Below are 15345 nucleotides of genomic sequence, written 5' to 3' on the forward strand. Positions count from 1 at the left end.
GGTTCAATCACTTGTCCTTAGTCAGTCGGACATCTTGCTGGTACTCAGAAAAATCTTCATAGACCGCGCATAATTCAGAATGCAGCAGTTAGATTGATTTTCAATTTAAAGAAGTATGAGCATGTCACTGATTTTTATCGTCGACTGCACTGGCTTCCAGTCGAGGCACGGGTTCAATTTATGCTCGGCTGTATTTGCTTTAAGGCACTAACAGGCTTTAATTTCCGAGTATCTTATAGAATCTTTTATCATTACAAACCCTAAACATTCTAGAAAATCTCATTCATTTTCATTCCCTTCTGTAAAGGGATGCAAATATAAGAAATTTCAGGAACGATTGCTATCTTTTCAGGCAGTCTCATGGACTAGGGATTTAACTCATATATTCATATTCCCAAATTCGAATCAACAATTTCGACGTGCCGTAAAGACGCATCTTTTTAGGGAATCTTTTGGAAGTTAGATATTGGATGTTTATTCATCTGTATTACTAGTCTTTGTGAACCGCATAGAACTTAATGGTATTTGTGGTATACAAGTGAGTTTTATGTTATGTTTATGTGTAAATGTAAGAATATGACAGAGGCAGAATAGAAGCAAAAAAAAAAAAAAAAAAAACCCTCTGTGTAGAGCTCCAGTACTCACCACAAATATACGTGCAGAGAAATGTCTAGCAAAACTCGATTCGTAAATGTCACTAAAGGAGGCGGGGACATCAAACACCCAAATGTGGGAACACACCCCACGTCTTGCTGGGGTCATGAATATTATCACTGGTCCCCCCCAACACCTTCTTCCACTTTGAAATCTTTATTAATTTTTCAAAACTAATACAAAGGGCCAGGAATTATACAGACATTAATAATCAAAACAAGCACTTATATTCAATCAATAACAATGCAGAAGAAAAATATCCCTCCCCTCCCATCCAATACATTTAATCAAAAAATAAACCAACAAGATATCCCCACCCACCCTGTCCTGGATGTGTATGGAAATAAACAAGAATTAAGAACAAAAGATACCTATAATGAAGTACATCACGGGATGCGTCGAGTCAGAGGATGATATCTTCTGGCTCATGGGACCCTCGACCACCAGAGGGCATCCGCTGAAAATCAGGGGAGGGAAGTTTCATGGCGACTCCAGGAAGTACTTCTTCACCGAAAGAGTAGTGGATCATTGGAACAGACTCCCACTCCAGGTGATAAAGGCCAGCAGCGTGACGGATTTTAAGAGAAAATGGGATACTCACATGGGATCTTTAAGGGAGTAAATTCAGAGGAGGAGATACTTGGAATGGGCAGACTTGGTGGGCTATAGCCCTTTTCTGCTGCTTTTTTCTATGTTTCTATGTTTCTAAAGGATGTCAACGGGCCCCAAAACAGTTTGAATAAATTGCAATGCCCCAAAAAATTGAAAATTGAAAAATAAAAAACCCAATTGAAAGTGGAGGGAGGTGTTGGGGGACCAGTGATAATATTCATGACCCCAGCAAGATGCGGGGTGTGTTCCCACGTTTGGGTGTTTGAGGTTCCCGCCTCCTTTAGTGACATTTGCTAGACATTTCTCTGCACGTATATTTGTGGAAATGTAAGAATACGCCACGGCCCGGCCATGCTGCTTCGACACAGTCATACTGTGCTTCTGTGTTAAGTTGGCTTTGTCCTTTCCAGGTTCGAGGTTTCTCTAGTGGAGGTGGTCAAACATGGTCCTTGAGGGCCGCAGCCCATTTGGGTTTTCAAGATTTCCATAATGCAAAGCAAGACTGGGCTGAACACCCCTCGATTCAGTCCTCAGGGCACACCTACCCCAGTCAAGTTCAATTTATTTAATATACCGCAAATATAAAACCAAGGTAAATCTAAGCAGTTTACAATAAAATGTACGGGGGAAGGGAAGTGGGGAAGGGAAGGAGAAGGGAGGTGAGTGTGGAGGGGGTATAAGATGTTTTTGCAAAGGGTCATTTGGAAATATATTTTGAAGGAATGATAAAAATATGTATGAAAATATAATAATTGTGAATCTAATTGAAATGAAAATCTATGTATATTATATTATATTTAATTATTTCCTTCAATAAAGAGTTATAAATCTACAATAATCCACAATAAAATATAAAAAGAATTTTAAAAAAACTCCCAAGAATAACAAAATAAAATGGGGTAGGAAAAGAAAATAAGACAAAACATGAAATTTGGAGTAACAGTAACTACCTCTTTTACAAAGCCGCACTAGCGGCTCTTGCGCGGCAACAGCCCCAAAGCCCTTTAAATCTCTATGGGCTTCGGGGCCGTTAGCGCAGGGGAGCCGCTAGCACGGCTTTGTAAAAGAGGCCCTAAGACAACCATAGAAACATCAGGAAAGGAAGGAATTGGTAGTAGAGAGATGCACGGGGACAGAAATCCCACCCATCCCTGCCCGTCCCCGCCAGGATCCTCTCCGTCCCCACTCATCCCCGCAAGGAATTACCTCCATCCCCGCCTGGATCCTCTCCGTCCCCACCCGTCCCCGCCAGGATCCTCTCCGTCCCCACCCGTCCCTGTCAGGATCCTCTCCGTCCCCACCCGTCCCCGTCAGGATCCTCTCCGTCCCCACCCGTCCCCGCCTGGATCCTCTCCGTACCCACCCGTCCCCGCCAGGATCCTCTCCGTCCCCACCCATCCCCGCAAGGATCCTCTCCGTCCCCACCCGTCCCTGTCAGGATCCTCTCCGTCCCCACCCGTCCCCGTCAGGATCCTCTCCGTCCCCACCCGTCCCCGCCTGGATCCTCTCCGTCCCCACCCATCCCCACAAGGAATTACCTCCATCCCCGCCCGTCCCCATAAAAAGCAGCAATTACTTCTGACAGGATCATCAATTCCACAGTTTCTTTTGCTGTTTTCCTTGTGGAATCTCTTTGGTGGAACCCTTTTTTTGTTTTCTGTTCAGGTAATTAACTTATTAACCCCCTCTTTTACTAAGGCTGACGTGTCCATTATATTATATGGACGAACCCTGCTTCCAAAGCCTTCCATCCCCGTGGGAGTCCCGTTGGGTAGAAGGGGGTCCCTGTGCGAGTCCCGTGGGCCAGAGAGGGGTTCCCGTGGGAGTCCTGTGGGTTATGAGGGGATTCCTGCAGGATTTTCGCGATCCCCGTTCCCGTGCAGATCTCTAATTGGTAGGTCTAATCTAATCTAATCTAATCTTCCACTTGCAGTCACACATACCCATACAGGCTCAAGGCGACAGATCAAAGAGGAAGGGGAGAGTAGTGGGGGAAGGGGACATGGAAAAGAAAGAGGAGGGACCAAGAAGTAGGGGGTGCTATTTAGATATGAAGACAGTTAATTGTCAAAGAGGTGAGTCTGAATGTAGTGTAGTTGGTTTCTTTCCTGATGGTTTCTGGTAGGTTATTCAAGTTCCTATCAGCGTCGGGAGCAGCGCGGGCCATTCAGCGCGGCTCCCCACGCTAGAAACTGCTATTGCAGTTTTGTTAGTGAAATTAAAAAATTTTCAGGAATACAAGTGTATGTAAATGTTTACAAAGTAAGGAGATTAAGAACAAAGCCAAGGGAAAAATAGTATGCCTTTAATTGCACCTTATAGGTCACGAATGATTTTTCTTTTTCACTACTAGAAATTATGCAGTCGACTTTCCCACATTTGGGGAAATCGTAGGGGTCAACCCACCCAAAGTGCAATGGATGAGCCTCATCCTGGGAGAAGCACCTTCCTGATCATGGTTTCTCCCCAGCCAGGTAAGTGAAGATAAAGAGGCAGAGAGTGGGATCCATGTTGTCAGGACGTCCATAGCGATGCATGAGATAGATTTACATACACTGCCTCCACTGTACTCAACTATCTCTCAAGTATATTCGTTGTGGATATCCTGAAAACCCAGATTGGCTAGGTGTACCCCGAGGACTGGGTTGAGACCTGTTGACCTACTCTACTGCCCTCCCCATAGTCCTTTGGGCCCGTCATTCAATAAGCCTCAGCATCTGGGCAAGAACTCACCAATCGTTTTCTTGTTCAAAGTAGCAGATGGAGATGACCCTAGAGCCGCTGCCGACAGCAAACTTGTTTTCCTTGGGGGACCACTTCACACATCGGGCTGCACGGTTGATTCTGAGGATGACCAAGGTGGGCTTCCAGACATTTCCTTTCAAGGTCCAGACATAGGCATTGCGGTCCGTGCCACAGGTCACGATGCGATTGCTGTCAGGAGCCCAATCGATGCCTGAAAGAGTCGGGAAGTCTGTTCCTTATCGGTTTCTATTGTACTCATACAGCACAGGAAATAGGATGCCGACAGCAACGTTACTTGTATCAGACCGCATGATAAGCTAGTAAGATTTTACATGAAATTTTCCAAGTAGTAATTCTTTGTCCTTGGTTAAACATCATCCCATATAAAATCCCCCCTCACTTGCCATCTGGCATACACTACTTCCACGCATCAACCATCTACAAAATCCTGAGTGGAATAGAATATGTACAAGTGGATCGATTTTTCGCTCCGTCAAAAATTACAGACTTGAGGGGACACTTGATGAAGTTACAGGGAAATATTTTTAAAACCAATGGGAGGGAATTTATTTCACTCAGAGAATAGTTAAGCTCTGGAACACGTTGCCAGAAGATGTGGGCAGAACGGATAGCGTAGCTGGTTTTAAGAAAGGTTTGGACAAGTTCCTGGAGGAAAAGTCCAGTCTGTTATTAAGAAAGACATGAGGGATGCCTCAGCTTGCCCTGGATCGGTAGCATGGAATGTTGCTACTCTGGGAATTTTGGAATCTTGCTATTCTTTGAGATGCTGGAATGTTGCTACTCCTTGGGTTTTGGCCAGGTACTAGGGCCACTGTGAGAGCGGGCTACTGGGCTTGGTGGACCATGGGTCTGACCCAGTAAGGCTGTTCTTATGTTCATGTCTACTCTCTCCCCAGCCCTGTTCTGCCACCCAGTGATGTAGTAAGGGGGAAGGCCGGACGGGGGGGGGGGTCTGCCTCGGGTACCATCTTGATGAGGACACTGGCACCCGTCCTCCTCCATCCCCCGTTACCTTGCGTGCATCCCTTTTCCCTTCCCTCTTTAACATTCGTGGCGCAAGCAACAACCCTAACCTGCTATTTGCGCCAGCGTCAGCTCTTCCTTGACCCGCGCCTAGGAAATGATAGCAGGGGAAGAGCCGATGCTGGGTGCGAGCAGCAGGATGGAGGGTTGCCGCTCACACCGCAAATGTTAAGGCCGTGTGGGGGAAGGTGAGGGGGGCGCCTCACACCCTTGCTATGCCACCGCTGCCACCCACCCCATGACCCCCAGTGACCTGCTCCTTTTCGACAGCTACACACCACCTCGCAATTCACCGCGCTCCCAAATCCGCCCCGGAGTTCTCACCTGTCACCTGTCCGTTGTGTTCCTTCAGTTCATGAATCTTATTCCACTTGTCCCCATCTTTCTTGTAGACGTGCACTTCGTGGTTGTTTGGGCAGAAGGCAATTTCTGTAAAACAAGGGGCACTTCTATGGTCATGTAACTCCATTATATTTGAGATTCCATGGGTTACCAATGCTGGCACATAGGGTAATATTTGAATTACAACTATCATGGCGCAGTAGGGATTTAAAGCGCAGAATACCGCACATTAACCTGCCTGCCGCGCTAGTCGCTAACGCCTCCATTGACCAGGCATTAGTTTTTTTGCTTGCCGCGGGGGTTAACATGTGATGAAATGACCAACGCGCGGTTTGATAAAAGGACCCCCTATATCTCTCTAATCTAGTGTTATTTTACCCACTTAGTCACTTGTTGAGATCTTTAAATGACAATGGAGTAGCTGTTCCCCATATCTCAAAGGCTCATCTTGCCTCAACCAGAAATGGTGCATTTTTCTACTTGGTTCCAATATTGTGGAACAATTTACCAGTAGAGTTAAGGAAGGATCATTTCAATATTTTAAGAGACATCTAAATCTACCTTAATTTGTATTAATTTGTACTGATTCGTGTTGATTTGGATTTATTTATTTCATAGAACAGTTTTAGTGGATATGTTTTAGAAATGTTCATTTCGTCGATGCTCTCAAGCTCTGCCAGTGACGGATCTGTGACGTGAGCTGTGCGGGAGTTGTATTAAGACCTGCACTAAAATATGACTGCTATCAGGCCGCGTCAGAGACTTTTCTATCTCAAATTTGTTTTATTTTATTTTTTATTTTATTTTTATCTTCTTTCATTATTTCTATTTTCTATCTCTTAAATTTGTTTTATTTTATTTTTAATTTTCAATTTCTCTGATTTTTGATCTTGGAAATGTATTACATATTTTTATTTTAATCAGGTACTTTGTGAGCTTTCGGGACAGATCGGGTCGTTTTTCTCAAGTACTTAATTTCATTTTAGTTTGATACATTGTAAACCGCAGGAGCGGTAGATCAAATTAGAGAGTTGCACGGGGACAGAAATCCCACCCATCCCCACCAGGATCCTCTCCGTCCCCACCTGTCCCCTTCAGGATCCTCTCCGTTCCCACCCGTCCCCGTAAGGATCCTCTCCGTCCCGACCCATCCCCACAAGGAATTACCTCCATCCCCGCCCGTCCCCATAAAAAACAGCAATTACTTCTGACAAGATCATCAATTCCACAGTTTCTTTTGTGTTTGCGCTGCTGTTTTCCTTGTGGAATCTCTTTGGTGGAACCCTTTTTTTGTTTTCTGTTCAGGTAATTAACTTATAAACCCCCTCTTTTACTAAGGCTGACGTGTCCATTATATTATATGGAAGAACCCTGCTTCCAAAGCCTTCCATCCCCATGGGAGTCCCGTGAGCCAGAGGGGGGGTCCCCGTGGGAGTCCCGTGGGTTAGGGGGGGATTCCCATGGGAACCCCGCGGGACCCGCGGGATTCCCGCGATCCCCGTTCCCGTGCAGACCTCTAAATCAAATCTTAAATCAACACAAACTTGTGATATCTGCTCCCTCCTATTATCCGTTCCACTTGTTCTTTCCCTTTAAATTAATGTAGTTCTGCCGCCTCCCTTCTGTACCAGTTTGTCTGTCAGTCTTGTATTGTTAAGTCTTTGTACGATATTCCTTTGACTTTTTAAACACTTGTATTTTAATATGCTATGAACACCGCCTTGAAGTCTGATTCGGCGGTATAATAAGATTTTAATAAACGTGAAACTTAAGCTCTACCATCACCACCACCAAGTGTCTCTGCCCCTCAAAAGCATTAACTAGCACGATTGCCCTGCAACAGCAAGGTTAGAAACAGCATTATTACTCTGATCAGCAAAATTTCACCCATCCACCCCTGCCCATTTTTTTTTTTTTTTTTTTTAATTTGTTCCTACTCTAGCACCATTTTCTTTCTCATATGTTTGGAGAAAATGGTGTTTATCCACGACCATGAACAATAAATGCACTTACGTTTTCTGTCTTTGCTCCAGGCGTGACAGCTGATGGGCTCCAGCAGAAAGCTGTGGTAGGCCATGTCTATGTGAGAGAAAAGTGCACAGTTAGCCTGAGGAAGAGATGGGCTACCTATGAACTCTGGGAGAAGGACACCCAGCTATGGCACCAATAGCGACACCTAGGGATCAAGCTCTGGCTGCATCAGTAAAAGGTTCCAGAGGGACCCTGGACCAGGCCTGCAGTTATGATGGTTCAAGTGAGAGAGCTTGGGAATGAGAGCTCCTGGGCAGGTTTGAGTCATGTGGATGTTCAAAGGAGCAAAAGAAAACTGATGAGCGACAGGAGAGGAGCAAGGTAGGCTTATCAGACGTCCAGGGAAACCCAGACGTGGTCCTCTTTTTAGATGACTGTCCGAGCTCCCAGACGGACTTTCCAAAACCCGTATTTGTCCGGGTTTTGGAAAGCCTCCAATGAGCTCTGGTCGCATCTGGAGGGCCTCTGAGCATGTCCACGCATGGGATCCCTAAGAGGGTAGAGTTAAGGAGATGGGTCATTAGGAGCGGGATATCTAGGAGACTAGACTAAGGGGGTGGGTCAGCAGAGTGGGCAGATTCGATGGGCTATGGCCCTTATCTGCCCTCATTTTTCTATGTTTCTAAGTCCTCCAGATGCGTCTAGAGCTCGACCGGAAGAAGTGCGAAGGCTTTGTGGGGGCAGGGCTGGGGCACAACAGAGCGGGGTCATGTGTCCAGGGTTTCCTAAGCAAGGCTCTTAGGTGAGGCACTCAGGACCAAAACTTGGATTTGCAAGGAAGTCTGGTAGGTATTTTCATAGGGTTACCATATTTTACAAAGGAAAACTCTGGACACATAACCCCGCCCAGTTCTGTCTCCAGCCCCGCCCCTAGCAAGACTCCTCTCTTCTGTGACGAGCTCCAATCGCTTCCGGAGCACGCGCAGATGTGCTTGACGTCATCCGTGCGTGCTCAGAGGCCCTCCATATGCAGCCGGAGTTTGTCGGGGCTTTCCAAAAACCAGACAAATGCCGGGTTCTGAAAAGCCCGTCCGGGTTTTCCCAGATGTCTGGTAACCCTATATTTTCATGTCCCTGGAGGGTTCACAATCTACATTTATACCCAAGGCAGTAGAAAGTTAAGTGATTTACCCAAGGTCACAAGGATGGAATTTGCACCTGGCTTCTCCGATTCTCAATGTGCTGCTCTAAGCATTAGGCAGCTCTCCCAGTCACAAACACAGATGTCCATCCTCCCCCTCATAGCAAGCACCCCCCCCCCCCCAAACATTCTGCAAACTCTTGGAACGCCGCATTTTCCACTTTCAAGCTGTGAAGGATCCAGAGAGCTCTTACTCTGATGAGATTTAGTGAAAAAAGGAAGTTTGATTAAAATGTTCAGGGAACTTTAATTGGGTTCTAAGTGCGAGCAGTTTTAGTCCTCCAAACTTCCGCTTGAACAAAGCAAACACAATAAAACCAAAACCTCAACCATTTCAGTATAAAAGACCTATTTCAAGACACTGTTGAAGTACCTACTTCAGTTTTGACTTCCTCTGGCCTCCAAAGCTGTTCAAAATGTTGCCAGAGATGCCAGAACGTTCTGTTTTACTTCTGTTACAAAAGAGCCCAGAGGCCAAATGTCAGAGTAGCGTTACCTCTTCTAAAGTTGTTTGAAGCTTCGTTACAACTCAAGAATTTATGCATGTAGGCGGGAACATGGCCTTCCTTTTTTCACTCTGCCGTTTCCTCCTACCACTTTTTACAGCTTCAAAAAGTCTCAGTCTATACCAGTGGTCCCAAACTCACGGCCCACCAGGTACTATTTTGAGGCCCTCGGTATGTTATCATAATCACAAAGTAAAATAAAACAGTTTCTTGATCATATGTCTCTTTAGCTATAAATTACAATAGTATTATTAAGACTTAGCCAAAAGGAAAGATTTATAAACTATAGTTTTACCTCATGCAAAATTGTCATTTCTTTAATAAGACATTACACTTCTCCCTTGTCATTCGCGGGGGATACGGGCAGAGCCGGACCGCGAATGGCGAAAAACTGAGATTATCCGGCTCTAACCCCCACCTCCCTGCCGCCTTCCCGGTCTTACCTGGTGGTCCAGAGGGCTTTCGGGGCAGGAGCGATCTTCCTACGCTCCTGCCCCGTGCACATCGCCATGAGGAAATGGCTGTAGGGAGTTCCCGACGTAGTCTCGAGAGACTACGGGAACTCACAGCAGCCATTTCCTCATGGCGATCTGCACGGGGCAGGAGCGTAGGAAGATCACTCCTGCCCCGAAAGCCCTCTAGACCACCAGGTAAGGCCAGGAAGGTGGCAGGGAGGAAAAAAATATGGGTTATTTTAAAATTAAGACTGAACATAAGAAGCTGCCACCACTGGGTCAGACCATTGGTCCATCGCGCCCAGCGGTCCACTCTCGCAGCGGCCCGTCAGGTCCATGACCTGTAATGTGGTTCCTGTCCGTTTCTGTAACCTACTTCTTCTTTTTTATCTGTAACCCTCAATCCCCTTTTCTTTTAGGAACTTGTCTAAACCTTCCTTGAAACCCTGCAATGTGCTCTGGCCTATCACAACCTCCGGAAGCGCGTTCCATGTGTCCACCACCCTCTGGGTAAAAAAGAACCTCCTAGCATTTGTTCTAAACCTGTCCCCTCTCAATTTTTCCGAGTGACCCCTTGTGTTAGTGGTTCCCTAACTGCTTTTTTTATTTTCCCCCTTCCCCAGAAAAAAATCGCGATTATATGAAACCGCAAATGGAGAAACCCCGAATGAGGAGGGGGAAGTGTAACTATTTTTTCTGAGGCCCCTCCAAGTACCTACAAATTCAAAATGTGGCCCTGCAAAGGGTTTGAGTTGGACACCTCTGGTCTAGACTGAGCAGCAGTGCAGAGAAGGAACGTTACAACTTACTGCGTCTACAAGCAGAAACTACACCATCTCTGTTGCCAATGGCTACGTTACAAACTGCCAGGCCGGCACAAGCAGCAGGCCAGAGAAGTTACTCATGCTGCTGAAGATTTAAAGAGGTATTGGTGGGGGAGGGGGGGAGAGGTGCCGGCGGCCCTACCAAGATTTGCATGCACTATCTCCTCGATATGTAAATTTCTCTCATGCATATATTCATTGTGAATACCCTGAAAATTTGACTGGCTGGGTGTGCCCCAAGAACTGGGTTGAGAACCACTGCCCCCAAAGCATAGGTTTTCCAGATTTGGTCAAGAAAAAAATTAGGACATGTGGCCCCGCCCCCACACAAACCTCATCTCTTCTCTTTTCCCGAGTAGGGGGGGGGGCCAACCCGGGAGGGTTTCTGAGCATGTGCGGATGGGATGACATCACAAGCATGCAAGTATGGCCTGTGATGTCATCGTGTTACATCCGCACATGCTCAGAGGCCCCAAGCTCAGGGCCTTCCAAAATACAGACAAAATGCCAGGTTTTTCAAATTCATTTGGACACCCGGTCCTCTGAAAAGAGAACAATGTCCAGGTTTCCTGGACATCTGGTAACCCTACCAAAGCGGTTCACAGACAACTCGGCGAAAGACAAAGGTGCGCGCCGACAACTGAGCACAAGACGGAGGTGCGCGCCGCAGAAAATTACAGTTTTTAGGGGCTCCGACGGGGGCTTTTTTGGGGAGCCCCCCCAGTTTACTTAATAGAGATCGCGGCGGCGTTGTGGGGGGTTTGGGGGGTTGTAACCCTCCACATTTTACTGTAAACTTAACTTTTTCCCTAAAAACAGGGAAAAAGTGAAGTTTTCAGTAAAATGTGGGGGGTTAGAACCCCCCAAACTCCCCACAACGCCCCCACAATGCGGCGCAATCTCTATTAACTAAAGTGAGGGGGTTCCCCCCCACACACCCCCGTCGGAGCCGTAAAAACAGTAATTTTGTGCGGCGCGCTCCTCCACACTGCGCTCAATTGTCTGCGTGCGCCTTTGTCCCGGCGCGCTTTTGACCTGACACCTACCAAAGCATAAGTGTCAAGTGCAAAGACCCAGTTCCAGGTTGGAGATTTGGGGACAGTTCTGCTTTTGAACTTACAGCCCAAAACAGTGTTGGATTTCTAGTGCCTGATCCTGCCCATTGAAATCAGTGCTGCAGGTCCCATAATGCACCAGGAGTGGGGTGCTCAGAAGTCCAGGAGTGTCCCAAAACCTCCAGCCTGGAAATGAGTAAGTGTAACTTTCAAAACCTTATTCTAACATTTGTACAAATGGATACTTTATCCTCTTAGAAACTCATCACGTTCTAGGAAGAATAGCCATAAGTCTGTTGCCCAATGTTTAAGAGCCTGGGTCTTCCTGAAGAGGAAGGGAAGAGTGCCCCTACTGGCCAAACATTGCAGTCCAATGTCATCAGGACCAGCATTAGATATGCTGGGTAAGGGTAGAAACTCCTTGGACCCCATGGCACAGAGGCCTGGAACAATTGGTTCATAGACAACCCCGCGAAAGACAAAGGCGCGCGCCAACAACTGAGCGCAAGACGGAGGCGCGTGCCAAAGAAAATTACAGTTTTTAGGGGCTCCGATGGGGGGTTTTGTTGGGGAGCCCCCCCAGTTTACTTAATAGAGATGGCGCCGGCGTTGGGGGGGGGGTTGTAACCCTCCACATTTTAATGTAAAATTAACTTTTTCCCTAAAAACAGGGAAAAAGTTAAGTTTTCAGTAAAATGGGGGGTTACAACCCCCCACACCCCCCCAACGCCCCCACAACGCAGCGCAATCTCTATTAAGTAAAGTGGGGGGGTTCCCCCCACGCCCCCTCTGTCGGAGCCGTAAAAACTGTAATTTTCTGCGGCGCACGCCTCCGCGCTGCGCTCAATTGTCTGCGCGTGCCTTTGTCCCGGCGCGCTTTAGACCTGACACCAGAACAATTACCCTGGTTGATTACCTCCCCCCCCCTCACCCCCCAGGATTGACTGAATATCACAGAGTTCAGGTTGGCAGCAGCAATGACCCCCACCTTAGACCAAAACTCAAGCATTTAGACACAAATGACTTCCAGATGGGGAAAACCTAAGTCCTCACATCACCTCCAAGCCTCTTCCTCTTGGGAGAAACTTATTCCAACTAGCCAGATTTCTTTTTCTATGTTTCTGCTGGTTTCTTCAGAGTTTTCCAAAGTCCCAGCCTCCTCTGGGCTTCCCCTCGGTTTCCTGCCTCTAAACTCCTTCAAGATGGCTGGTCTCAGGGTATTGGTTTTTGACCTGGGGGCCACTGAGAGAGCAGACTGCTGGGCACGATGGAGCACTGGTCTGACCCAGCAGCTGCAAATTCTTATGTTCTTATGTCTGTTTAAATCCTTCTTATGTCAAGTGTAAATCGTCTGTTTTTCTTTTTTTTTTATTATTTATTTATAAATTTCAAATTTACAATTCAAGATGAATCTTGTACAGAAAGTGATTATATCAAATGAACAAAGAAATAAACCTCATAATTTACATGGAAAAAAAATTTTTTTTTGTATAATCTCTCAAGTCCACAATTATGATCCATGATGTATATTAAACAGAACTAAAAAAAACCTATTCATTAAAGATAAGCTGTACAAGGTATACTGATATTCAGGCGTCTAATTTATTGAAGCCCTCATTCTTACCCCTTCTCCAGGCGGGACAAGGAGAGGAAGGCCGTTAGCTGGTTGGGCTCAAAGAAAACATATTTCTGAGAATTGTAATGAACTATACACTTGCAGGGATGACGAAGATAAAAAGTTCCCCCTAGAGCCAAAACACCAGGTTTTAATAATAGAAACTCCTTTCTACGTCTTTGTGTATCTCTTGCCAAGTCTGGGAACATCTGTATTTTCAGATCAAGAAACTTTTTCTCTTTATTTTTAAAGAATAGTCTCAGAAGCCAATTCTTATCCATCGTAATAGCCAAGGTCACAATCAATGTAGCAGGTGTTGCAACTTCTTTATCAGATAATTCAAGCAAAGCTGATACATCAATTGGTCCCTTCATTTTTTCTTCTTGAAGATCTTGAGTTTTATTAGGTAGATAATAGATCTGTTTTTCTAATATGCCGACTCTATCCCTTCTTGATTCTGATCTTGGGTTTTGGATGTTAATAACGTTTTGGTTAATATCGTAATGCTATTCAGGCCCTATTTCCTAACCCCTGGTTTTAGCTCTCAAGGTTGTTCTCTCCTTTATCCTATCTGGTTTACGAACTGGTGTTGACATTTTGGATTTGTAAACTGCTCTAATGCTTCTGCACTATTGTGGCTTATCGAATATCCATAATTAAAATAGAATGGTCTTCTTGAACAGGGGAAACATCCCGACACAAAACACCATCAGCCCAGCAATTCCTTCCCTCAGCTTTGCTGTTGGATTCAGTGTTCTTCTGAATAGAGAATGACACAGGGACAAATTTTTCCCCGTCCCTGCATATTCTTTTCCTGTCATTGCCCCATTCCTGCAAGCTCCGTCCTCATCTGCACAAGCCTCGAACCCTTTCAAATCCTAAGTAGCAACATTCTAGAGCTCAGATTGTGATGTCATGATGCCTCATTCCACCAATGCCTAAGCTCCGTCCTCATCTGCACAAGCCTCAAACCCTTTCAAATCCTAAGTAGCAACATTCTAGAGCTGAGATTGTGATGTCATAATGCCTCATTCCACCAATGCCTAAGCTCCGTCCTCATCTGCACAAGCCTCGAACCCTTTCAAATCCTAAGTAGCAACATTCTAGAGCTCAGATTGTGATGTCATAATGCCTCATTCCACCAATGCCTAAGCTCCGTCCTCATCTGCACAAGCCTCAAACACTTTCAAATCATATGTATTTGAGGCTTGTGCGGTTAAGGCAGAGCTTACTGGAATGGGACAGGGATAGCGACAGCGACAAAACTCACGGGGACGGGATGGGGAATTTGAGTTCCTATGGGGACAGGGACAAATTTGTCCCCGTGTCATTCTCTACTTTTGAATGCTCCAATAATAACTTTTTTTTTTTAACTAAAAACAGGGTGTCACGGGGAAGTCGTAGCCTTTGGCTTTGCCGTGTGTGAGTTGCACTTTTAAATCTTCTCATTAACACCCTGAGGCTTCATAGATCAGACATCCTCCCTATCACTCCTCTTTCACAATCCCTTATCTGTTTTTTTGAGGTTTCCTCCTATCATCATCTCTCTTTTCCATGGCCTAACCTTATCTCAGCTCTCCAGGTGTTAATGCAATCTAGAACAAAGGAATGAAGGCCAACACATGCTCCAGGATATCCACTGAATTTCTAAGGGAAATATATAAAATACGCATCCCCCAATCAGAGAGGTCAAATGAAAAAAAAACCTGTAGGATGGCCTTCTAGCCACTCAAGCAGCAAAACTGGACCTCCAACTCTCCAATTTACTGATAACGACCCCAGACTACAAATCGTTCAGAAAAGAAATAAAAACCATGCTATTCAAGAAATCCTTGAAGACAAACTAACACCGCAAGACTCGTCCCAATTCTCCGAAGCAACCCGCTCTACTCTTCAATTCCTCTGGAAATGGCCAGATAACTCCTTTTGTAATCCGCCTTGAACCGCAAGGTAATGGTGGAATAGAAATCACTACACTTTTCCCTCCGTATTCGCTGTGATAGGGGATTAACCGAACCGCAAATACAGAAAAACCGTGCATAACTTTTTCATATGTTATTCGCTGTTTTCTATTAAAAACCATCGTGAATATAGTGAAACCGTGAACATCACGGTGGGAGACCTGGTCTGTTCCTCAAGGCGAGGCAAAACACGGTGAAGAAAGTGCTGGGAATCAGCAATTTCTCTATGCAAGCTGATGCAATTTGGGGGGGAGGAGCCAGCAAGCTAAAAACCGTGAATAATCGAAACCGCGAATGCTGAAACTGCAAATACAGAGGGAGAAGTGTAATGTAATCAGGGCCGGATTTTCCTATAGGCTA

At 45.8% G+C, this 15345-nt stretch overlaps 1 protein-coding gene and 1 non-coding gene across 3 annotated transcripts in view; both read right to left on the minus strand.

The window, feature by feature from the left end:
• Positions 1 to 15345, minus strand: part of ARPC1B (actin related protein 2/3 complex subunit 1B) — a 48093-nt gene that overhangs the window by 15305 nt on the left and 17443 nt on the right. For both annotated transcript variants that reach the window (XM_033914586.1, XM_033914587.1), the window contains exons 2-4: positions 7411 to 7476; positions 5380 to 5484; positions 4000 to 4222 (exon numbers count right to left, since the gene is read on the minus strand). In XM_033914586.1, the coding sequence (XP_033770477.1) occupies positions 4000 to 4222; positions 5380 to 5484; positions 7411 to 7474 (392 nt within the window). In that variant the 5' untranslated portion in view covers positions 7475 to 7476. The remainder of the gene's footprint in view (positions 1 to 3999; positions 4223 to 5379; positions 5485 to 7410; positions 7477 to 15345) is intronic.
• LOC117345893 lies at positions 3593 to 3748 on the minus strand. Its single transcript, XR_004536524.1, has one exon. It is a non-coding gene; the product is annotated as a U1 spliceosomal RNA (small nuclear RNA).

Source organism: Geotrypetes seraphini, chromosome 11, assembly GCF_902459505.1.
Source record: "Geotrypetes seraphini chromosome 11, aGeoSer1.1, whole genome shotgun sequence".
In the NCBI taxonomy this organism is placed as follows: Eukaryota; Metazoa; Chordata; class Amphibia; order Gymnophiona; family Dermophiidae; genus Geotrypetes; species Geotrypetes seraphini.